The sequence below is a fragment of the Dipodomys merriami genome, unplaced genomic scaffold (assembly GCF_024711535.1).
Source record: "Dipodomys merriami isolate MVZ:Mamm:240054 unplaced genomic scaffold, mDipMer1.0.p SCAF_114, whole genome shotgun sequence".
Taxonomy (NCBI): Eukaryota; Metazoa; Chordata; class Mammalia; order Rodentia; family Heteromyidae; genus Dipodomys; species Dipodomys merriami.
The window spans coordinates 2,426,871-2,452,787 of NW_027202427.1; the positions used below are offsets into that span (position 1 = coordinate 2,426,871).

Genomic DNA, 25,917 nt, shown 5'->3' on the forward strand with positions numbered 1-25,917 from the left:
GAGCGCTTGCCTTGCATGCCTGAGGCCCTGGGTTCGATTCCTCAGCACCACATAAGAAAAAAACCGGAAGTGGCGCTGTGGCTCAAGTGGTAGAGCGCTAGCCTTGAGCTGAAGAGCTTAGGGACAGTGCCCAGGCCCAGAGTTCAGGCCCTACGACCGGACCAAAAAAAAAAAAAGTAAAGGACAAGAGACCACATGATCATCTCACTTGACAGAGAAAGCCTTTGAGAAAATCTAATACCCTTTCACAATCAAAACTCAACAGAGGGGGCTGGGAAGGTGGCTCAGTGGTAGAGTGCTTGCCTTGCATGCATGAGGCCCTGGGTTTGATTCCTCAGCACCACATAAGCAGAAAAAGCTGGAAGTGGTGCTGTAGCTCAAGTGGTAGAGCACTAGCCTTGAGCTGAAGAGCTGAGGGACAGCGCCCAGGCCCAGGGTTCAGGCACCATGACTGGCAAAAAACAAAAAAAAAACAAAAAAAACCCAACTCAACAAAGTAGGAACAGAAGGAAAGTTTGCAACCTGGCAAAAGACTAAAAGATTCCCCCTGAGATGAGAAGCAAGATGAGGATGCTGGCTTTCACCACTTGCACAAAACATTGACGTAGAGGCCACAAGCAAGGTATTAGGGGGAAATAAAGAAAAGTAGGCATGCATCCTGACTGGGAAAGAGGACCTAAAACTATATCTGTAAATTAAATAATCTTTTATATAGAAAATCAGTCCACCCTCCTCACCCCCCCCCCAAAAAAATCTACTGAGAGCTAGTAAATGAATTCCAAGGTTACAGGGTACAAGACGAATGTAGAACAGTCAACTGTAGCTGTAACATTAGCAATGAATGACTTGAAAATAAAACTAAGGAAACAATCTCAAAAAGAGCAAAATATTTAGAAAAATATAAGATAATAAATATAAGATTTGTAATGAAAACTATAAAAGATTGTTAGAATTATAAAACAGCTTAAATAAACTGTCTTGGGCTGGGCACCAGTGGCTCACGCCTGTAATACTAGCCACTCAGGAGGCTGAGATCTGAGGATCGTGGTTCAAAGCCAGCCTGGGCAGGACAGTCTGTGAGACTATCTCCAAATAACCACCAGAAAACAGGAAGTGGCGCTGTGGCTCAAAGTGGCACGGCTCAAGACACTAGTCTTGAGTGATAAAGCTCAGGGACAGTGCCCAGTCCCTGAGGCTCAAGCCCCATGACCGATCCAAAAAAATAAAAAATAAAAAAATCTGTGTGCATAGACCAGAAGATTTAAGACTGGTAAGATGGCAATCCTCCGCAAACTGACTTACAGATTCACTACAATTCCTAGAAAATTCCAGACGCTTTTCTTGTATAAACTGACCAGAAGATGCTAAAATTCACATGGAACTGCAAGCGACCCAAAGAGCCAGACCGTGAAAAGAAAAAGTTGCCTCTAGCTAATCTAGCTAATCTCTCTTCTGGGGATTCACCCAAAAGATCTGAAATCTGAAGAGATGTTCAGTATAGCATTAGCCAAGGTAGCCAAACCAACCTAAGGGTCCATCAATGGATGGAGGAAATGTAGTACATATATACAATGGCGTGCATCAATAACAAAGGTCTGCCCTTTATGACAACATGGATGGAATTGGAGAACATTTGCTAAGTGAAATATGCCATGTACAGAAACATAAATACTACATGTCCTCATTCACATGTGGAATCTAAAGCAGAGGCAGAGAAGAATGGGCCTCAGGTTCACTAGGCAAGCACTACCCACACCATAGTCCTTCTTGTTCTTTTTTTTGTTTGCCTTCCTTTTCCATCCTTTTCTATTCCCTTTCCTCCTCTTCCTTTTAGATTTTTCAAATAGGGTACTGCTCTTGCTTGGAGCTACACTTGGCTCCAATTCTCCTATCTCCAATTCCCACGTGATGGGAATTAAAGGTATGAACTACCGTGCACAGGTTTGTTGTTGGGTTTTTTTTTTTTTAGATCAATTACATAGCATGGTAAATATGGTTAATAATTGCATATTGTCATTTTCAAAGTTGCCAAGAAAGTAAGTTTCAAATTATATCACAAAAATAATATTTGAAACAATGGACACATTAAGTAACTTGACGTGTTTATTCCATTTTGTATTTGTAAATCCTAACATCACCTTGTACCTCATAAATGCAAAATGTTATAAACTGTCAGCCAGGTGCCAGTGATTCACACCTTTAATTCTACTCAGGAAGCTGAGGATCTGAGGATCATGGTTCAAAACCAGCTTGTGCAGGAAAGTTCGTAAGACTCTTATCTCCAATTAACTACCCAAAAAAAGCCAGAAGTGGAACTCTGAGTCAAGTGGTAGAGTATTAGCCTTGAGCACAAAGAGGCTCAGGGATAGCACCTAGGCCCTGAGTTCAAGCCCTTGGACTGGCACCAAAAAAAGTTTAAAAATAAACTGTCAATTTACAACAACAACCCCAGTATGGTATTGGTATAAACACAGATAAACAGACCAATGGAATTGAGAACCCAGAAATAACTCTCATATATATGTTCAAATGATTTTGCCAAGACAATCTGATTTGTTAGCCACTAAGACACTACCTGTGGTTGTGGAATTGTGAAGGAAGTGCAGGGGAGGAGCTGGACTTTAGGTGACTGTTATATACCTCAGCATGGTCTTGTTTCAAAAAAAACAAAAAAACAAAAAAAAGAAAAAAAGTCTTCAGAGAAACATACAAGAAACCAGCCCAAATCTCGAAGGCATACTGACTTGCCCTTTTCAGGGTAAACTTTGCCCATTATAATACTACAGTCTCCACTCAGGGTCATTCCTATCTAACATTGTTTTAAACAGAGTATGTATGAAGAAACATGGTGGCATGTGCTTGAAATCCCAGTGAGGTGGGAGGAATAGCATTTAGGCAAAAATTGGAAAAGTTAAGCAGGCTGAGGGCAGGGCTCGAGTAGTAGAGTGTCCTGACTATCAAATCCAAGCCCCAGAGTTCAAATGCTAGTATTGCCAAGACAACAACTGCCCAGTGAATATATTACACCTTAGGGAAGGCACAAAGTCTTTACTATATATAAGCTTTGAACCCAGGACTCTGCAGAGATCTGCTCTGAGATCTCTACTCCTGTCTGTCTGCTAACTACCCATTCTCTAGGTATAGATTAGCACTTAACACTAGCTCCCTGTGAAGTTCCCTGCAATGGAAAATTGAGCATTCTCACGCTGGGCCGGGAACACAGGAAACTTCTCCATCCCATCACAGCACTCCACTGCCTACATACAGGTGTTTACTGAAAGATGAACCTCTGGTGAGAGGATGATGCTCATATTAACAGTTAAGGTGCAAATTCTACAGTTTATTCTACTATTTATTCTTAAGTTTTGGTTTTAACAGTCCCATAGGTTATTAATTGAGCAACAGAGTTCAAACAGTGTTTAGAAAACAGCATGCGGACCTAATAAGTTACAAACCTCAACCAGGAACTTCCTACTTCTCCCTAACACTCCCTCAAGGAAAACAATGAACAATGAAAATGTCTAAGTGGGATAAGGGTTTCTGTCCGGGGATGCCTTCAGCCTGCACTGAAATGTATTACATCCTTCTTTTAAATCTATTTCAAAGAATCATTAAATCAGAAGCCTGGTGAAGAGTCACTGGGCAAAGAGTTACAAGCCCTCTTGTGCTGTCCTTTCATCAAAAGGAAGACTGTAGGTGGCTGCTGGTCTTCAGGGAGTCTACTCTTCACTTCATATAAACCACTGAGCCCTCCGAGCTGGCCCATGGGCTACAAATTCAGCGTTTTTCTGTAGTAAAGTCAATGAAGGGTGAAACCTGAACAATATAAATAAGTGCCATTTATATAAAATGGATTAGCCCATCTTTATAATTTTCCAGTGCTAGCTAATGGTAGCCCAACATCACCTACTCAGGAGCCTGGGACCTGGAGAACCAGGAATCAAAGCCAGCCCAAGCGGTAAAGTCTGAGATACTCCATTTCTATTTAACCAGCAAAAAGCCAGACTAGAGGCATGCTTCAAATGGTAAAGCACCAGTGGAGCAAATGTCAGGGTCCCAGTACTTCCAAAACAACTAAACCCCTAAATGTGATAAATGTCCCCCCACCCCCAGGTCTGCTGGGAATGGTGGGACATAAGGCTGTAAGCCCAACACTCAGGAGGCTGAAGTAGGAGGATTATGAGTTCAAGGCTAGCCAGGATTACACAGAGAGACCGAGTCTCAAAACAAAAGTGAAAATAAACAACTCTTCTAACGGACCCCTAAATTTCTTGGCACAGAAACAGAGATCCAGAATCAACAATCAGTAGCATTCAGAAGGCCAAACCCAGAGAAATGGGAGTTCCGGGCCAGCTGGGCTAACAGTGAGACCTTCAAACAAACACACTTACAGTCAAAATTTAGAGCAACCACCACCTCTCACAATTACGTAAAACAACCAGAGCAATATGATCATAAACCTGTGTTCATATGCACATTAACCTGCCAAGAAAAGAACAAGCAAGCAAGTAATCAGCTTTTGCCACATCTGAATTTATTCAGTATGGACCCTACTTCAAGGTCTTTTGAAGAAACAATTTGCTAGGAGGTTAGCCTAGCAATAGACACCAAGTTGATGTCTAAATCCTGTATAGTCGTACCAGCTGCTTTAAACAAGTGCTACTGAAACATGCCGCACTGCAGGGATTCCCCAGAAACAGAGAGCGAGCCCTGGACACTCACTTACCATGCCAACAGCTCCCTGAGGCTTCATCTACATTTTTCCCTCAGCAACCTCCAGGCCACACAGAGGCCAACCAAACTGCCCAGGATGGTGGAGGGCATGGATCTACAGGGCTGTGCTTTCAAGCCCTGCCAGCCAGTATAGATTCCATTCACCACACAAGACAGGGCTGTTTAAAGATGCCCTCTCTGTGACCCTGCTTTGCCGAAGGTCAAGTACACTATCACTCCCTGTAACCAAGGAAGCAAAATCGACATGCTCCTGCTGGTATGCCAGCTGCTGGAACAGTTAGTCTCATAACACAATGAAGTGCTTCTAGGGAAGATGTGCATTGATTTAGGAAGGTCTCCCTTCACCTAGACTGTTGCCTTTATTAAATCTTCTTCCCCACTGCCGTTTCCCTTAAAGATTACCTTGCCTTTCCCAGAGCTCACAAGAACGTTACCATGGAGGCCAACCAACTGCAAACAGTTCTGGGGTTTTTACTCCCCAGCAAGGGGTGTGTGTGTGAGCTCAGGGTCTCACCCGAGCTGGTCAGCAGCTCCACTGGAGCCACCCCTCTGGCCCCTCAAAACAATTTTGAACCTATAAGGAATGGGGGGGATAACAGCTTCCTCCTTTTCTCCCGCAGGGCAATTCCTCTAGGCGGTTTGTCTTTTCTCACATTATGTCTAGATTTACTGTACGAACACTAATTTTATCCCAGATCCACTTATATATATATTTCCTCTACCAAATTCTTCTAATTTGATTCTAACCTTATTATCACAGCTTATTTAAATATAAACATTATTTCTGTATATATCATTATATTTTATAGGACTATCAACTTGTTATAGCCTGGCGCTGAAGGAAATGAAAACTCCCCAAAGGAACAAAATACTTTAATATAATACTATGCAACAAAATTATTGCGTAGTATTATCAGAGTAATATTATATTACTCAACAAATTGATTAACATCTGAGCTAACTAATGGTTCAGCCACTTCTTTCACATGAGGGTGTGTGACTCTCAAAAACTTTTACTACGCTGGGTGCTGGCGGCTCACACTCATAATACTAGCTACTCAAAAGGCTGTCCAGGCAGGAAAGGCTGGGAGACTCTTATCTCCAAGTGAAGGCATAAAGATTTTACAGAAATAAAAAAGGTTTGTCAGTACAGCAAACAAACTGGAAAAGTTCCTAGAAAAACCACAATCTACCAAGACTGAACCTTGAAGAAATAAGAGAATCTGAGTGTACCTGCAGATAGTAACGAGGTTTAATAAGGAATCAGAACTTTCTAAAAAGGAAAAGTGCTAGACAAAATGATTTTGCTTTGAGAGAAACAACTGAGAGGAAAATGTAAACATTTAAAGAATAATTATCATCAGTCTCTACCAAACTTGTCAAAAAAAAAAAAAAAAACTGAAGAGGAGAGAATATTCCTAACCTCATTTTGAGGCCAGCATCAGAGTAGACATCAAGACTATAGACTAGCACCGCATATGAACACGGATGCAAAGATCCTTAATACTGGCACATATCAAAAGGAATATATGCCATGATCCACAGAGGTGTGTTCTAGGATTTCTATCTAGATGGGTTAACATATGAAACTCGATGAAGAAACACAATGAAGAAAGAAACTCACTTTATCTTTTCAATTGGTGGAGAAAACAGATTTGAAAAAATTCAGTATCCCATCAGAATCTCTCTCTCTCTCTCTCTCTCTCTCACACACACACACACATACACACACACACACACACACACACACACACACACACACACACACACACACACACACACACACACACACACACACACACTCAACAAAGCATGGGTAGAAGAAAATAACCTCACCATAATAAAGGCCATATATGAAAAATAACAGCTAGTAGTACCAAACCAATGATGAAAGACTGAAAATTTTTACTCTAAGATCAAGAACAAGGCAAGGATGCCTACTTGTAACACTTTTGTTCAACATTGTACTCAAAGTCCTAGCCCAGAGCAATGAGGTGAAAGAAGATGAGAAAAGAAGAAAATGTCTATGTACAGCTGACATAGGAAACCCCACAAATTACTATAAATAAACCCTCAAAAACTCATTAAACCTAATGAATTCAGCAAACTTGTAGAATATAGTATCAACACACAAAAATGATTTTCACTTCTCTATATTAACACTTCAACAAAAAAAATTAAGAAAATAATTCCACTTAAAAAGTATCAAGTATAGGGCTGGGAATGTGGCTCAGTGGTAGAGTGTTTGCCTTGCATGCATGAGGCCCTGGGTTTGATTCCTCAGTACTCCATAAGCAGAAAAAGCCAGAAGTGGCGCTGTGGCTCAAGTGGTAGAGTGCTAGCCTTGAGCTGAAGAGCTGAGGGACAGCGCCCAGACCCAGAGTTCAAGCCCAGGACCAAAAAAAAAAAATATCAAGTATCAAATTTTGTGGAAAATGAACTATGTAACATGTGGGCAGGAGCAAGAGGGGAAAACTGGGGAAAGCAAGAAGAGGTAACACTGTTCAAAAAAGAAATATACTCATTACCTTATGAAACAATAACCCCTCTGTAAAAGACCTTAATAACAATTGTATTTTTAAAAATGTATCAAATTATATCAAGAAGTATTAATCAAAAGTATGAATAGCAGGGGCTGGGAAGGTGGCTCAGTAGTAGAGCGCTTGCCTTGCATGCCTGAGGCCCTGGGTTCGATTCCTCAGCACCACATAAACAAAAAGAAAAAAGCTGGAAGTGGCACTGTGGCTCAAGTGGTAGAGCGCTAGCCTTGAGCTGAAGAGCTGAGGGACAGTGCCCAGGCCCACAATTCAGACCCCACGACCGGACTCCCCCCCCAAAAAAAGTATGAATAGTATCAAAAAGAATAAAATACTGAGATATAATACTGATATATAAATTTAACCAAGAAAAAAAGACTGTACACTAAAAACCTACAGAACACTGCTAACAGAAATTAAAGAAATTCATGGAAAGATATCCACACTCATGGACTTGCATGACATTAGTTTCAAGATAGCAACACACCCAAAGCGATGTAACCATTCCATTATTACCCCTATCAAAGGTGCAATGATACTTTGTGCAGAACTAGAAATTTTCTTTCAGACGGACTCTCTAGGAATCCAAACAGCCAGTCTCTTGAAAAAGAAAAGCAAAGCTGGATTTTTCAGTTTCTGATTTAAAATTTTACTATAGGGCTCAAGTTCAATGGTAAAATCTGTGTATCATGCTTTTAGGCCTTGGGTGCTATCTCCCAGCACCTGATAAAGGAAAAAAAGATTCTTGTTGGGCACCAGTAGCTCATGCCTGTAATCCTAGATACTCAGGAGGCTTAGATCTGATGATCACAGTTCAAAGCCAGCCTGGGCAGGAAAGTCCCTGAAGTTTTTATCTACAATTAGCCATAAGAAAACTGGAAGTAGTACTGTACCTTAAGTAGTAGAGTGCTAGCCTTGAACAACAAAGCTCAGGGACAGCACCCAGGCCCCATGTTCAAGCCCCAGGACCACCACCAAAAACGAAAAAGGTGAAGCTTCAATATAACAGTGAGGTGAGCCAGTTGTAGTGTTACATGCCTACAACTGTAGCACTTCAAAGGCTTAGGTAGAAAGATTGCAAATTCAAAGCCAGTCTGGGCTACAAAGTGGGGTCATCTCAAAAATTCATGAAATACAAGCAAACAAAAAGAAAAAAAAAGTGCAGTACTATGTATGAATAGACACATATATAAACCAATAAAACAGAACACAGCCTGAACCTTAACAACATGTTAAGTAAATTAAACCAGTCACAAAATGACAAGTTCTGTATGATTCTACTTATAAGATGCATCAAAAGTAGTCAAGTTCATAGAAACTGGAATGATGATTGTCAAGGGCTATAGCAGATGAGGGTACTACCAGTTAATAAATAGTATTTCATGTTTACAAGATGAAGCTGTGAAGATCTGTTCATTACACAAAAATATAGATACAGTTAATGTTACTGAACTGTGAACCTACAAATGGTTAAGACAGTTTCATGTTATGTCATTTTTACCAACATTAGAGGAAAAAAAACAGACACAAGAAATAAATTCTTCCAGTTATGTCCATTCCAGAATGACAAGAAATTCAAAATAGGGGGGAAAGACATCTTTTTAACAAATGGCGCTGGGAAAACTCCAAGCAAAAGGAATGAAGTTGGACTGTACTTTCCACCATAAGAGGGAAAAATTAATCAAATTTAAATCCAGACACAGAAACTTGACACCTGAGCAATGACTGTGTTCTCTCCCCCTTGACGATGAGTCCTTGCCAATACTAAGGTTTATTTTGGAATGGGAAGATCTGTTTTTAAACATTCCCTTACATGGAAGCACGTAAGTGTTCTGCAGTGAAGACACAAGCCCTGATGAGAAAATGAGTAATGAGCGCCTAAGATTTTACCTTTCTCCACTCTGTAGGACCTTCCTATTCAGAGAATCCCATGGTGACACCTTTAGATAACAAGTAAGCTCTTCAAATTGCCCTCACTCAAAACATCTTACACACCTGACAAACTGTCTTTATTTAGGCAACATTACACACTATACATTTATTTGTATTGTATCTACTTTAAATTTTCAGCTACACAGCGAAATCTTCAACACTTATGAAATACTAAAGCCCGGTTAGAAAATTTCTATTTATTTACTTATTTATTATTTGTCAGTCCTGTGGCCTAAACTCTGGGTCTGGGTGCTGTCCCTCAGCTCTTCAGCTCAAGGCTAGCACTCTACCACTTGAGCCACAGCACCACTACTGGCATTTTATGCTTATGTGGTGCTGAGGGATAGAACCCAGGGCCTCATGAATGCAAGGCAAGCACTCACCACTGAGCCACCTTCCCAGCCTGAAAAATTCAATTTTTAAAGTGTGAAAGATAAAATTAATAAATTATTAGATATCTCACTGCTCTACAACCAACAAAAAAGAAAAAGAATAAAAGGTATCTCACTGCCTCAGTTACTGGCACTTGTCAAATCATTTCTTTTTAAAAAAACTAATTCTAGCTACTCAGGGGGCTGAGATCTGAGGATCACAGTTCAAAACCAACCTGGGCAGGAAAGTCCGTGAGAATTTTCTCCAATAAACCACTCAGAAAACTGGAAGTGGCGCTGTGGCTGAAGTGGTAGAGCTAAAGAGCTGAGGGACAACACCCAGGCACAGAGTTCAAGCCTCACAACCAACAAAAAAAAATCAACAACAAAAACCAACCAATAGTTCTGTGGCAGAATTCTCATCTGCCATGAAGGATGCTTGGTTTTGATTCCTACATCATACAGTGCCTGGTCCCCTCTGAGGAGTGGCTATGGGAATGGGAAGGTTCTTTATAGGGCTGGGAATGTGGCTTAGTGGTAGAGTGCTTGCCCAGCATGCATGAAGCCCTGGGTTCAATTCCTCAATACCAGATACACAGAAAAAGCTAAAAATGGTGCTGTGGCTCAAGTGCTAGCCTTGAGCAAAAGCAGCTCAGGGACAATGTCATGGCCCTTAAATTGAAAAATATAAATATGAGCAATTTTTTAAAATATAAATATGAGCAATTTTTAAAAAAAATCAACATGTGTGCCACGTACGAGTGCACTGTGCCAGTAATCTTAATTACTCAAAAAGCTGAGATCTGGAGGATCTAGGTCCAAAGTCAGCCTAGGCAGAAAATTCCAAACTAACCAGCAGCAAGTAAATAGATTGGAGACATGGCTCAAGTAGTAAAGTGCCAGCTATGAACAAGCAAGCCCAGCAAGGTTGGAGGTCTGAGTTCAAGCCCTGGTATCAGCAAAAAAAAATTTTTAGGAAGTGATGCTGTGGCTCAAGTGGTAAGAGCGCTTGCCTTGAGCTGAAGAGCTGAGGGACAGCACCTAACCTCCTCAAGCTAACTAAACATGTCAACTTTGCAGTTTCTGCTTTTAAGCCCTCCCTTTCCCTTTCCCTCAGAGTTCCTTTGTTGTTGGTGATAGACAGCTCTCCTACCCATGGCTTTAGTGAGGGACCTTCACATCTCTCAGTGCTCGGTGGTGCTCCTCTGTTTCCACTCAGTACAACAGTCTACACTATATTCAGTGGTCTCTATGAATAACTAAATAAATCTGACAAATTATGCTGAACCACTCAGTTTCCATGTTTTACATTGGTTCTTGTGACTTTGCTGATCCATATAGAAAAGGGGTGACCAGGAGGTCTGAGAAATTCATTTACAGACTTGACAGTGTTGTTTTTCTCACTCATGAGGCAAAGGCATAATGGCCCTCAGCATGGTGACACCCTAGAGTTTCTGCTACTAGGAAGGCTAATGCAGAAAGATTACTGAGCCCAGGAGTTCAACTCTGGCTCAGCAATTCAGCCTGAGATAGGACATTCCATGTCAAATCACAACAAAAGTACATAATTTACAACAAACACAACCCAGAAAAAATGAAGTGCTCAATTAAAAAAGCATGACACCGTTGCATTAGTGAGGTAGTGAGTAAATTTCCTATTGAGCAGTTCCCCTCTCCTCTGTTATTCCCCTACCATCCCTCCTTTCCCACCTCCCTAACTCCTGCCTCCCCCCGTCAAGTTGTAAAGTTCTTTTTCAACATAGTGCCTTGTACATCTCATTGTTACAATGGGTCAACCTGTGTCCTTGTTTCAGCATTTTGTTATTTCCCTTCCTCTCCACAAATTAGAAAAATGTATAAACAAGATGCAGGGCACCAGAATCAAATACAGTGAAAACAGGGGTTATACCATAGGGTAAAAACATACAAGAGAAACAAAAAAAAAAAAAAAATCACATAGTACATTAAGAATACATTAAAAACAACAGTGACAAAGATAAAAAAAAAAAAGCATGACACCAACTAAAGATCTTTAATGTTAGTTTTTCATTAAATTCTTATATATGTAGGGAGCACTTGGTACACCTGTATTCTGCAAGAGGAGGGGACAAGATCACTGACACAGCAAAGTACAGAGCACTGACTGAGCCTAAGTCTTTTCTGGTCCAGTCCTTTCCCACGCAGGCCTTTGGTGTGGCCCAGCTTAATCTCTTTGACAGAGACATCTTAAAAGGGAAGAAGCCCTTTCTTAATGCCCATCAAGAAGCCAACCCTGGCAGGAAAGTCCATGAGACTCTTATCTCCAATTAGCCATCAGAAAACTGAAAGTGGCACTGTGGCCCAAAGTTGTAAAGCACTAACCTTGAACAGAAAAGCTCAGGGACAGCACCCAGGCCCTCAGTTCAAGCCCCATGGCTGACAAAAAAAAAAAAAAGGCAGTGGTACTCAGTAGACATTATGCTAAAAATGAACTATACAACTTATGGGCAGGGATGAGAGGAAAAAACTGGGAGAGAATAAAGCAAAGGGGTAAAATTGATCAAAACAAATGTACTCATCACCTGACTTATGAAACGGTAACACCTCTGCACATCATCTTTATAATAACAATTTTAAAACTTTTAAAGTCCTTTCTTTGTTCATTTCTTGGTGAATTTGCCTCTGCTCTAGAAATATGATTCAAAAGTACAAATCTAGCCACAAGCTAGATTTGTAATCCTAGCTACTCAGGAGGCTGAGATCTGAGGATCACTGTTTAAAGACAGCCTGGGCAGGAAAGTCCATGAGACTCCTATCTTCAATGAACTACCAGAAAACCGGAAGTGGTGCTGTGACTCAAGTGGTAGAGTGCTCACCTTGAGCTGAAGAGCTGAGGGACAGCGCCCAGGCCCATAGTTCAAGCCCCACAATCAACCAATGGCCTTAGTTTCAGTATGAGCCATGGTTAGCTGAAGATACTCCAGACAATAAAAAGATGTGGGTTAGAATCTCAGGTTTGTTATAGTGTACCCTTGGTATTTGAGTATTGCTTTCAACATCTCTAAAATGAAAATATTAGCACTAACTTCAAAAGTTTATAGTGAGGATTAAGACCCTGGCATAGGGAGAGTCTGGTACAGAATGAGTATTCAAAGTTTTTCATTAGTGATGATAGATTATGCTTTTCAAGAGCTAGACCTGACTGCGTCCTTTAAACTTCAAGTTGCCTGTACATACCAGTCCATGTAATGCTTCAGCCCACTACAGAATTTCTGACTTAAACGGCTCCTTCTTCCCTCTAGAATCGGATAGAAAATTTTCCACCCTACTTGCCTGGGTCTGTGACAAATGCATACTTTTCATTCAAGACCCACCTCTGGGATCCCCTATGTCATGTAGGTGTACTTCCTAAGTTGCTTGTAATTATTCTTTAACTAGGTCTTGTGGTCACTGACACACCCGCCTTCATATTTCTCATAAGGATAATGGTAAGTATGCTGAATGCACAGAACAATCGGCCTCTGATTCTACAGTATTAGTAAAATATCAAGTGTATGAGAAACTATGATAATAAGGTTAGAATTCAAAGTAATTCCCACATAAAGAATCATTCTATTAGTTTGGCTCAAGTCATCTTGTATGCAAGATGAGCCACCTGCTCATGCAAAGAAATGTTATGAACAACTGTTCTTGTCATTTTTGCCTTTTTCTTCTCTTTGGATTTGGATCATGTGCTAACTTCCTTGGGACTATTTTGAAACAACAGAGCACACTGATTTTTCTTTCCTCTCAGAAGCAAGGGTGCCAGCCCCTGGAACTCACCTCAGCCACCTGCTGGGTCCCCACTCTGTGCTGAACCAGCCCCTCCATATTTGTGGCCATGATGAAGCAAGACCATTAGAGAACCTGTTTGGAAAGATGCAGCAACTTCTATCAGGTGGGGAAAAAACCAGGCTACTTGAAAACTATTACTAACCAAAATTTACGTTTGGTATTGTCTTACATGGACTGTGCCATCGACGGAGATGGAGCTACAAGTCCAGCATGCCAGAACATACTGAAGACCAGCGTCTTTAATCACAAGTGCCGAAAGTAACTGTGGAAACACTTTAATTTGGGAACAAAACTTCTCTTGGCAGATGATGTTGAAACTTTAATGACTAGGTCATCTGGGTTTTAACAACTTGGTTCACTGCTCTGGGAGGTGGAAGCTCCCAGTCATAGTACACTGAGTAAGAAGGTAGCTATCTGAGAATAGTATGAGATCAGCTTTGGACAGAGCACAAGACTGCTATCGGAAACTCTACTTTTAGTGGTGAAATGAGGAGCTAAGCCCTGCCCAGGTGCTAATGCACCTTGGTCATAGATTGAAAAATGAACATTATCAACAAGAAAAACATACAGATAATGTGCTTACAAGAATATGTTACTTAGAAAACCGGATAACTCAGCATTTCACTAACAGGAAAAAATAAATTTTCTGTTATCATTTGTAAAAACTGAGGAATTGAAGTAGACCACCTAAAGACCAAAGAGTGTGCTTGTCTCCTAGATGAGGGCCATTTGAGTACAAGTTTACCGTCAGACCCCTGGTCTCTTCTGGCCATAAGACAGTGCCCCTGAGTATTTCTTAAACTTTTCCTAGTTAATTCTAACACAAAATCCAGGATAGACGGGGTACAGTTTGAACTTAACTCCTACACGATTTGCTCAATAGAAAAACAAAGCTCTAGTAGAAGTTACTTTGGGATTTGCATCATAACTACACAGTTGTAATGAATGTGCAATATTTATAAACCCATGGGCTGGGAAGGTGGCTCAGTGGTAGAGCGCTTGCCTTACATGCCTGAGGCCCTGGGTTCGATTCCTCAGCACCACATAAGCAAAAAGAAAAAAGCCGGAAGTGGTGACGTAGCTCAAGTGGTAGAGTGCTAGCCTTGAGCTGAAGGACAGTGCCCAGGCCCAGAGTTCAGGCCCCACGACTGGACCAAAAAAAAAAAAAAAAAAAAAAATTTATAAACCCATGTACAATTCATTTGTGTACTCAGAAAATTATGTATTGCAATTTTTTAATGCAATTAGGTAGAGTTCCCATGTAAAGTATTATAGGCTTTTTAATTTTCTTGTGACTTTCTTTACCATTCTATACACTAGTAGAGAGCCAATTCTAATATCATAATTCTTGTTTAGGTAATTTTATTGCCAAAATAGAAAGGGAAAGAAATGGGAACATGTCATGAAAAAGAACTAGCTCCTCCTGTCCCAAATAAATGATACAGTGACACCAGGCAACCCACAGTAAGGATCAGGTCTAAAACGGTGAAGCAGTCCTTGTGGTTATATATTCATTTTCTCTTCTTCCATCCTGGGGGAGACTGGCTTTTTGGAGACCGATTCCAGAGCCTTTCGCATGCTTTGCATGTGTTCTACTAATGGGCATTACAGTAAGTCTCGTCTCTGGTAGGACAAATGCCCCCACCAATTTCATGAATTATCTCAAGCGCCTTTCTGTTTTGGTGGTACTGGGGGCTGAGTTGTGGCCTTGGGCTTGCTAGGCAGATGCCTTGCCCCACAACATCATTTACTCTTAGTTTTTGGATAGTCTTGCTAATTTGCCTGTGCTGGCTGAGACTGCAATCCTCCTTATGTATGTGTTCCAGTAGTAAGTATAAAAATGTGCACTACCGCCGGGCGCCGGTGGCTCACGCCTGTAATCCTAGCTACTCAGGAGGCTGAGATCTGAGAATCGCGGTTCAAAGCCAGCCCGGGCAGGAAAGACCGTGAGACTCCGATCTCCAATAAACCACTAGAAAGCTGGAAGTGGCACTGTAGCTCAAGTGGTAGAGCACTCGCCTTGAGCTGAAGAGCTGAGGGACAGCACCCAGGCCCAGAGTTCAAGCCCCATGACCGACAAAAAAAAAAAAAATGTGCACTACCATGCCCAGCCTTTTATTGGTTGGGATTTATGGGATCTCTCAAATCATAATCCTTTAGATCTCAGCCTCTCAAGTAGCTACGATTATAGGTGTGAACCACTACACTCTGCTTTCCAATTCCTTTTTTACTTGAAGATAGAGAACCTTTCTTTATACAAAAATTCTTGATCTCAGTGTTGATTCCCTGCCTCTAAAGCAGCTCTAAGCATCACAACAACTACTTAAAACTGAACCAGGAGAAATGTGCACCTTCTAGAAAAACAAGTAGAGTCAGAGTAAGTCTGAAAGGGAGAGAAATTGATTAAGAAACTATAAAACAAATGCTTTCAACATCAAGATTTAAACTGTCAGAGCAGAAAAGTGAGAAGCAGTTTTAAAAGTATTTTCTAGCCGTGTACCAGTGGCTCACACCTGTAATCCTAGCTACTCAGGAGGCTAAGATCTCAGGATCACGGTTCAAATCCAGCCTGGGCAGAAAAGTCCGTGAAACTCTCATCTTCAATAAACCACTAGAAAACCTAGTGACGCTAGAAAAACTAGTGGCGCTATAGCTCAAGTGGTAGAATGCTCACCTTGAGCTGAAGAGCCCAGGGATAACGCCCAAGCCCAGAGTTCAAGCCCCACAACTGACCAAAAAAAAAAAGTATTTTCCATTTCATTACTTTCAAAATTAAGTTGGCATAAAACATACCCCATTCTTAGATACTATATAATAGATAAAGGTTTCTTCTTTTAGGACATAACAATGGAAGAAACAAGACCCTCCAGGAAGTGTTAGGAAGGGAAAGGGATTTAACTCAGGCGCACCCAGAAAAGAAAGACAACAATCATGGTCAAGACTCACCTAAGAGTTTCTTTCACTGTTATCACGGCTATAAGTTGTCCTACAAGTGGAAAGATCACTCAGGAGATGACAGATCTTGAGGAAGAGTATTGAGCATGATTATCAAGCACAGGGTGTTTCACTAGATTGAAAAGCCCTGTGGGGCTTTGTGGTGGTACATACTAGTCATCAACAAGAAGTATCAGGCAGGAGGATCACAAGTTTGAGACCAGCCTGGGCACACCTTTGGGGCTGGAGGTGTGGCAGGACTGGTAAAGTGCTAGCCAATAAGCAAAAAAGGCAGATACCCAGTTCCAATCCCAATTTTAGACCAAAACAAAAGCTCCAAGAATAGGGGCTGTGTTTATATGTAGTTTGAAAGTCCATATTCACTAGCACAATATAGTTTTGCAACTACATTCTGGAGGAAAAAAAAATGCTATTGCTTTGCTGTTATCAACTATAGAAATAAAATTGGAGGGCTAGAGGATTTGGAAGTGTGGCTCTGTGACAAGAGTCTTACCAAGTCAAGGGCCCTGGGTATGACTCTCAGCACTGAAAAGGAAAAAAAATGCTTTTAAAGACAATCTTCTTAGCCAGGCGCCCGTGGCTCACGCCTACAATCCTAGCTACTTGGGAGGATGAGATCTGAGGATCACAGTTCAAAGCCAGCCTGGGCAGGAAAGTCCATGAGACTCTTATCTCCAATTAACTATCAGAAAACTGGAAGTGGTGCTGTGGCTCGAGTGGTAGAGCACTAGCCTTGGGCTGAAAAGCTGAGGGACAGCGTCCAGGCCCAGAGTTCAAGCCCCATAGCTAACAACAACATAACAAAAGACAATCTTCTTGGCTGGCAGAGCTAATAATTATTAAATGGTTATTATTAAATGTGAACAGAACACTGAACTAGCTAGCTTCCTGATTCAGAAAACTGAGTCTCAAGGGCTGCTGAGTCACTCATCTTAAACACCTGCCTCCACCCACAATAATGTTTATGGAAAAGAGCCAGACTGTTGCCAAGAGCTGTAAAACCAGGTATCTTCAGTAAGAAAATACTACCACTCTATCTTTCCCTGATGGCATTAAACTAATTAAGCCCAAATACCTGCACCAATATTTATTAACTGTCATGAACTAGGCAAGGGTTGACTGCTAAGAATTAATAACAAGAAAAAGGGGTGGAAGAGAATAGCCCTGATTTTGATGAACTGCCTGTAGGAGCCTGTGAAAATCTTACAAGACAAGCAGTATTTAAGCTATGTTTTAGCACTGCCAGAAAGGGAATATAGAAAGTTCTACACAGAGCTGGGCGCTGGTGGCTCACCCCTGTAATTCTAGCTACTTAGGGGCCTGAGATCTGAGGATCATGGTTCAAAGCCAGCCTGGACAAGAATGGCCATGAGTTTCAAACAAACAAACAAAAAAAAAGGCTAAAGGTAGATCTGTGACTCAAGTGGTAGAGTATTAAAGCTCCAGGGGCAGAGCCCAGTGCCTGAATTCAAGTCACAAACACACACAAAGCTCTACACAGAGTAGACAATTCAGGTGTAAGAGTCTGAGATGGAAGGCATATTCTAAAACTTAACATGAATGGCTCACAAATGACACAATGTAGAACTGGGATACAGAACACAGGATGCTGGGAGCACAGAATACAACCATGTCTTGAATGAGTTCTTCCAAGCTCTCAAGTGACAGCTGCCTAACCCTTCCTACCGGGGTCCTTCAGCCATACCAGGCTACAGATCATAATGCCATGAAAGTGGGACTCTCAACTAGGAAGAGTTCCATCTCATTCGGAGACCATGACAGCCCATCTGTGCTCCTCAACCAGGCCTACAGCTGGTGTCTCAAATAGTCAGTTCTGGGCCAAGGAAACTGTCTTCTGTGGCAGGAATGTGTAACCCTGATTTTCCCATCACAATCAACTGATTCAAATCATCCATGGCCATAATTACACAGCATTAAAGGTATCTACTCTTTTGGTATTTTCTCATCTAAAAAAGTACAGTAGGTTTTTGAGGCTCCAACACTGACATCATCTGTTTAATACTGATCATATGAGGTTATGTGAAGATTAGATCTTAAATATGTATGCACTGCACCCAGAACTGAGTAGGCATGAAAATGTAGCTGCGACTTGAAGGTGACAGTGCTTTTACTTTCTCAGAAGATCTGAAGGTGGTAACTATTATATGAATTATATGTATTATATGAATACACCAACAGCATTTGTAATTCACACTGCTGAATTGCAAAAACTAGGCAAAATAATGGGCAGAATTAGGATAAAATCGTGTCAACATTTAAAAGATCAATACTTATTTGCAAAATACTACTAGATAAAATTTCTTGAATTTGAAGGCAGGGCTGGGGAATGTCTGGCCCACATGCAGTATTAGGCCCTTGAAATCACTTGACATATGACAGGACAGACTCATATGCTTCTCATATGTTTCCAGTTGTAAAACCCACAAATGATGTTATTATAAAAATCCAAATGAGGGCTGGGAAGGTGGCTCAGTGGTACAATGCTTGCCTTGCATGCATGAGGCCTGGGGTTCAATTCCTTAGCACCACATAAGCAGAAAAGGCCAGAAGTGGCACTATGGCTTGAGTGGGAGCACTAGCCTTGAGCTGAAGAGCTGAGGGACAGTGCCCAGGCCCAGAGTTCAGGCCCCATGACTGGCAAAAAAAAAAAAATCCAAATGAAAGCTGGGTGCTGGTGGCCTGTACTCCTAGCTACTCAGGAGGCTGAGATCTGAGGATCACAGTTCAAAGCCAGGCCAGGCAGGAAAGTCCGTGAGACTCTTATCTCCAATAAACCACTAGAAAACCAGAAGTGGTGCTGTAGGTCAGAGTTCAAGCTCCATGACCGACAAAGCAAAAACAAAAACAAAAATCCAAGTGACCCTTTGCAGAAAAACAGGTATCCCACTATTGGGTATGAAGTATTCCATAAAAATTCAGTTCTACTGTAACTGGCAGAAGCCTTTTTGTACTAATGGGAAAATAAAGACAGAAAAATCTGAAGAGCCAGAAAAAGAACAAAACATGACAATTACATAGCCCTAAACTTGGGAATCATATATTCAAACTTGAAACCAGGAAATGAAAACAAGGGTTTAATAAATAAAATTCTAGAAGAAGAAAAAGTTCCCTGGGGTACCTTCAAGGTCAAGTTCAGTCTATACCTCATCATCAAAATGCCGCCACTTTTTTATTTATTTATTTTTTTGCCAGTAGTTGGGCCTGAACTCTGGGCCTGGGCGCTGTCCCTCAGCTCTTCAGCTCAAGGGTAGTACTCTACCACCTGAGCCACATCAACACTTCCGGCTTTTTCTGCTTATGTGGTGCTGAGGAATCAAACCCAGGGCCTCATGCATGCAAGGCAAGCACTCTACCACTGAGCCACCTTCTACGGGAAGACCAGGGCTTTTTTTCCCCCTGGTCCTGGGATTTGAACTCAGGACCTAGATACCATCCCCGAGCCTCTCTGTGCTCAAGGCTACTGCTCTACCATTGAACCACAAGGCCACTTCTGGCTTTTTATGAGTAGTTTATTGGAGATAAGAGTTTGCCTGGATTGGCTTTGAACTGTGATCCTCAGATCTCGGGCTTCCTGAGTAGCTAGGATTATAGGTATGAGCCACAGGCGCCCAGCTTAAGCTTTTGTCTTTGCCAGTCCTGGGGCTTGAACTCAGGGCCTGAGCACTGTCCCTGAGCTTCTGTTGCTCAGTGCTAACACTCTACCACTTGAGCCACTTCCAGCTTTTTCTGTTTATGTGGTACAGAGGAGTCGAACCCAGGGCCTCATGCATGCTAGGCAAGCACTCTACCATGAAGCCACAATAGGTTCATGTAACTTTTTTTGTGCATTATTCCCCTCTCAGAAAACTTGTATTTTCTTTATTTTTTATTGTGAAAATACTGTACAGAGGGGTTACAATTACATGGGCAAGATGAGTACATTTCTTATCAAGCATTGTAGCTTCCTCCTTTGTTTCCCCTTCCCATCCCTTCCCATCCCCCCCCCCCAAAAAAAACTTGTATTTTCCATATTAAAAGACTAAACACTGTTGGGTTCTGGCAGCTCACACCTATCATCTTACTCAGGAGACTGAGATCTGAGGTTTGTGGTTCAAAGCCAGTCCAAGCAGAACAGTCTGAGATTTTTATTCCCACTAAACTACCAAAAAAGCCAGAAGTGGTGCTGTGGCTCAAAGTGGTAGAGCACTATACTTGAGTTGAAGAGCTGAGGGACTGCACCCAGGCCGAGTTCAGGCCCCATGACTGACAAAAAAGAAAAAGAAAAAAAATTTCTTAGGCTGGGAAGGTGGCTCAGTGGTAGAGTGCTTGCCTCGCATGCATGCATTCTTATTTTTAACTTTTATTTTTGGTAGTGGGAATGAGACAAAACCTGTTTACATGCTAAACACAAGCTATACCACTAGACTTCATGCTCAACCTCTCCTGTCAGGTGCAAAGTTCAAGCCCCAGGACTGGCAAAAAAAAAAAAAAAAAAAAAAAGACTGGGCCTATGTAGGTCAAGTTGGCCCTAAACTGGTGACCCTCCTGCCTCAATTTCCCAAGTATTAGGACTGGATATGTGTCACTATACCCTGCCCTGTCCCTCTTCAAACAGGCAAACAAAACCCCACAAAAAGGACGTTTAAATTTTATTTCTTAAAAACTGTGATTGTATTAAGTCAATAAACACATTCTAATTACCAGCCTTTCAGCCAGGGGCTGATACACTTTGTGACATTTGTTTTTAGCTTTGGCAAAGCAATTAAAAGGTAATGTTTCTTCAATAACTGCAAGACATTTACCTAATCAACTTAGTGAAAAGAAAGATATGTTATTGCAGAAGCAGTGTGGGAGTGGCAATGGGAGATACAAATGACATTTCTAAAATGTTCTACAAATAATCCATAACCAGATCCACTCTGCCATAAAAGCCACTTGGCTGTGCATCATTGTGAAACTTCTACAGCCATCCAATTTCAGTTGTGTATTTTTCTCAGAGACCTGTCTGCTCCAATGGCAGGCCATCAGGGTTGTTGGGGTGTTTTTGTTTTCTTGTGGTTGTGAGGCTTGAACTCAAGGCCTGAGCACTGTTCCTGAGCTCTTCTGCTCAAAGCTAGTGCTCTACCACTTTGAGCCATAGCTCCACTTCCATCATCAGAGTTTTTAAAAGGTGTGTGGGTAACCAGGTAGAACTTTTTTATTTCCTGTTTAGTTTTGTTTTTACTCACTACAGAAACAATAAAGGTAAACACGCGGGGTCCCCACGCAACCACAACGCCTTAGCCCACCAGGCACAGTTGACCTCCATATGTGGCAACAGCACTCTACTCTCCAGTCACCAGCACTTTCTCCTACAGCCCAAAGAGGAGAAAATGGTATCTTCCTTCAACCTTGGAATAAGGTTCTTAGCCATGTTAACATTACTAAAAAGAATCTTTGGAACTGTCAACAATTATGAAATAAAAGGTGTTACTTCCTGTCAAGGGATTTTTAGGTGTCTGCTTATTATAGTGAAGAAGGTAATTTTTATTGCCCTGAAAAGTCACCCTTTGCCCTGAGATGGACTTTCATCAATACAGGCTACTGGAGTCCAGGAGTGTATCACAAAGGAGAGTTCAAAGGCTGTCCTGTCCTCAACAGTCCTCTTCCCATCCCTCCCTCTGATCCAAGGCTCCCAGACACCAGCTCTGAACCTGCTTTAACCTGTCTCCTATGCCAATGCCCTGGGCAAAAAAGGTGAGACCCTACCTGGAGAATAAAGCAAAGAGGGCTGGGGGTGAGAATCAAATTGTAGAGTGCTTGTCTAACATACAAGGCCCTGGATTTACACTTTACTAACGCGCGCGCGCGCGCGCGCGCGCGCGCACACACACACACACACACACACACACACACACACACACACACACACACACACACACACACACACACACACACACACAATCTTTCTAGTAGAAGCTTGACATATGTTGTAAACATGATTTTAACTTTGATAAAGCCATAAGAAGATGGAAAGATAAATTCCAACTCTCTGCAAATCTATTTCAGTCCACATCCTTGCTCTGAGAGCCCCTGTGACAGAGAAATAAAGACCAGAATTTTTTATTTAAAGAAAATCATAGTATGGTACTATAATTCTTCAAGGTAAATGGCATGATTATATTTGGAGCTATTAGCTTCTTTACACATGAGCCTGTTAATTTTTATGTAATTACTCTAGCAATTCAATTAATAAAATGTTTCTTGTCGGGGCTGGGAAGGTGGCTCAGCGGTAGAGCGCTTGCCTTGCATGCCTGAGGCCCTGGGTTCGATTCCTTAGCACCACATAAGCAAAAATAAATTTAAAAAAATGTTTCTTGTCTTAAAGAAACAAAACATACGAGAGAAGTGTAGAAGATTCAAATAGGTCATCTCACCTATATTTACATTTGCAGGCAGTGATGTCTCAGTTAAAATGTCCAAAATTCATGCAAATACTGTAGCAAACATCTTGTTGCAAGTAGTGTTCCTTCAACTTCCAAACAAGTACACATAAAAAAGCCCCCATTTATGTGCAACAACTTAGCGATATCATCAATTATCAACACTTCACTCATTCCACAAACAGTACCAGGCATTCTGCTAAGAGCTAGACACAAAATGGTGAGCAAAATGATTCCCACTGGAACAACGCTTATTGTGTACTAAAAAGGACAACACTAATCAAACAATCAGGAGTATTAATTACAAAGTGAGATGAAGGTTATAAAGGCAAGGACAAAATAGAAAATAAAAGAATCTGATCTAGACTGGCAGTGGGACTCAGAATTTCCTGGAGAAAGGGAAAGACTGAGGGGGAGGAGGAGTGGCGAGCAGACAAGCATTTGAGTATTTCAAGGTACCTGGCTGATGGTAAACCACTGTGAAGGAAGATGAAGGCAAGTCAGTGTGTCCAGAGCTGGGATAAGAAAAGAACTGACAAGCACTGGAATGCTTTAACAGACAGCAGAAAAGTAGCTTCTACATTGGAGCCTAAACACTGTAATACCTGTAAAAGATCTGCAATTGGCAAAGTGCTCTATACTCTGGTTAGTAGTACCTGGTCCCACACCTGATTTTCTTAGTAAGCTTTTGGAGTGGATGCCAGGCATGCACTGGAAATAGAAGAGTCGAATCCTAGCATTCCAATGTAATGTTTTGGCTCCTACAGCCACACTGCCAGAAAATTCATTGTTTCTATCATTTAACTGTCTCTGACAGACAACTACTGCTTCATAATTACAATAACCTCCAATTTTTATTAAGTATTTACTATGTACCAGACACCTTTTTTTAGGCTTTTAAATTTTTATGTTAAGTCAATTCTAAAGGGAAGGTTCTCTTAGCATTTGGAGGCTTTCTGGCTCAAAATGGCTAAGTACCTTACTCAAAATTACACTGCTGGTAAACAATGAGCAGTTAACCACAACGCTTTAACTTCTGCCTAAAACATTTTGTATGTGTGTATGCCTGTGTGTCCGAAGAATCATGTTCATATGTGTTTGAAGATTACAATCTTTGCCATCTTGTATTCCTATGTGCCTGGGGTATTAGTTGGGCATAAGTTCGATGAACATAGATTAGAGTCGTTGCCCCCAGTCACCATTCTCACACCCCCAGCCTTCTCTCCTGTGAGGAGGCTGCATGCTGGTGTCTGGAACCCTATTTTTTTCTTCCTGGGCCCTTCCATCCAAACACCATCCTGAGTGGCCAGCCTTCCCTACCATCCAATCTAAATGCATACCCCTGGGCAGTCCTTAGCATACCACCCAGTCTCCTCTTCATGGAACTGATGAGCTCGCTCTCTCTCTCTCTGAAACTACTTCTTCGTCTTTTCATCACTCACCCAACTCTAGGTGGCCTGGGGCCTTCTCCAGTTGGTCCTCTAGATGTAACCCTAGTGCCTAAAACAAAGTACATTTGTGTTTTTAATAAAGCCCTTCAGCTTTCCACTGCTGGCGACTCCGCAACCTCGCGCTCACACAGCTTGCGTGAGTCCGTGCGCCAGTCCTGGTCTTGAACTCTGGGCCTGGGCGCTGTCCCTGAGCCTCTTCTGCTCAAGGCTGGCGCTCTACCCCTTGAGCCACAGCGCCACTTCCGGCTTTTCCGGTTATTTGGAGATCAGAGTCTCACGGCCTTTCCTGCCCGGGCTGGCTTTGAACCGTGGTCCTCCGATCTCAGCCTCCTGGGCGGCTGGGATGACCGGCGGGAGCCACCGCACCGCCTGGGCCCGGTTCGGCGCTGGCGCGGGCGGCGGCCCTGCCCCGGCGAGGGCGCCCGGTTTCCCGTCACTCTGGGCGGCGGGGTAGCCCGGGCTCCACTCTCCGAGCGCTGACAACTCCAAGAGGGAAGGCCGGGCCCGGGCCCCACACGGCCCGGCGCCGCGGGCCCCACACTGACAGACTCCAAGGACTCGGCTCACGAGACCGCGCCGGGCTTCGAGCGCTCCTTCGCCTCAGAGCCACAGCCCCACCGCACGGCCGAGCTGGAGCGGATGCGCCTCCGCGGGCCCCCGCCCGGCTCCGTCCCGGCCTCCCGCGGCCCCGGCCCCGCACCGCGCGGCGGCCTCGGCTCCCGGCCCTCAGGGCCACCCTCCGACGCGCGAGCCAATCAGCACAGCCTCGGGGGCGGCGCCACAGGCCCGGCCCTCCTATCCGAGGGCCCATTGGCCAGCGCGGCCGTCGCTCAGAAGGTCGCGCCCTGCGCCCGCCTTCCTCCTTTCCCTCTCAGAAAAAAACGGCGGTTGGGCCAGGGCCGCCCTCAACGGCAGGCGGGAGGCGCCCGGGCGCGGAGCCGGGGAGTCGGGGAAGGAGGGACGCGGGGAGGCGGAGGAGGGCCCGCAGGAGGGGCGCCCGGCCCGGCCGGGGCCGTCTCTGGCGGGAACAAGATGGCGGCGCTGGCGGGGGGCCAGCCGTGAGGCGGGGCCGCGGCCGTTCCCCTCCGCCCCCCCCCGCCCGCGCGGCCGGACCGGTCAGGGGAGCCCGGCTGCTCGCCCGGCGGGGCCGCGGGCGGGCGGGCGGGGAGGGAGGGCGGGAGGGCGCGGCCCGGCCCACTATGCAAAGCGCCGGGCGCCGCCGCCCCGTGGCAAAGGTAAAAGGCCGGGCTCCGCCGCCGGCGCCCCGAGCCCGCGCAGGCCCGCCCCCCGCCGCCGGCGCCCGCCGCCGCCCCGTCCCGCTTACCTCAGGGCTGGGCGCCGCGGCGGCCTCGCAGCGGGTCCCGTGTCTGCGGCGGGCGGCCCCCGGCGCGGAGGGCGAGCGCGCGGAGGCCGGCGTCGGCGGAGGGCGGGAGCCCGGGGCCGCGGGCTCGCGGGCGGCGGGCGGCGGCGGCCCAGACGCCGCGGCGGGGAGAGGGGCGGCGGGGCGGGCCCCGGGGCGCCGCCGGGGTCGCGGGGGAGGGGGTTTGTTATTGTTTTTGTCAGTGAAAGGTCAGAGTTCGTGACCCCGGTGCCGCCGCCGCCGCCGCCCGCGCGCTGGGAGGAGGAGGGCGAATGTTCCTCTTCCTCTTCCCGGCGCCAGCCTCGCCGCGGCGGCGGGGGGCGGGCGGCACGCGATTGGCTG

The 25,917-nt window shown here is 43.8% G+C and overlaps 1 protein-coding gene across 5 annotated transcripts in view; it reads right to left on the reverse strand.

The window, feature by feature from the left end:
• LOC138822726 (nuclear receptor subfamily 2 group C member 2) overlaps nucleotides 1–25,649 on the reverse strand; it is a 59,773-nt gene extending 34,124 nt beyond the window's left edge. Inside the window, exons 1-2 of one of the 5 annotated variants that reach the window (XR_011370609.1) lie at nucleotides 25,540–25,649; nucleotides 13,376–13,459 (exon numbers count right to left, since the gene is read on the reverse strand). Coding sequence is in view for 2 of the 5 variants with exons in the window: in XM_070015626.1 (XP_069871727.1) it covers nucleotides 13,376–13,435 (60 nt within the window). In the remaining 3 variants the exon portion in view is untranslated. Of the gene's footprint in view, nucleotides 1–13,375; nucleotides 13,460–24,206; nucleotides 24,688–25,539 lie in introns of those variants that run through there. The other 4 variants (XM_070015626.1, XM_070015627.1, XM_070015628.1 and 1 more) reach the window with 4 other exon arrangements.
• Nucleotides 25,650–25,917: the final 268 nt, after the last annotated feature.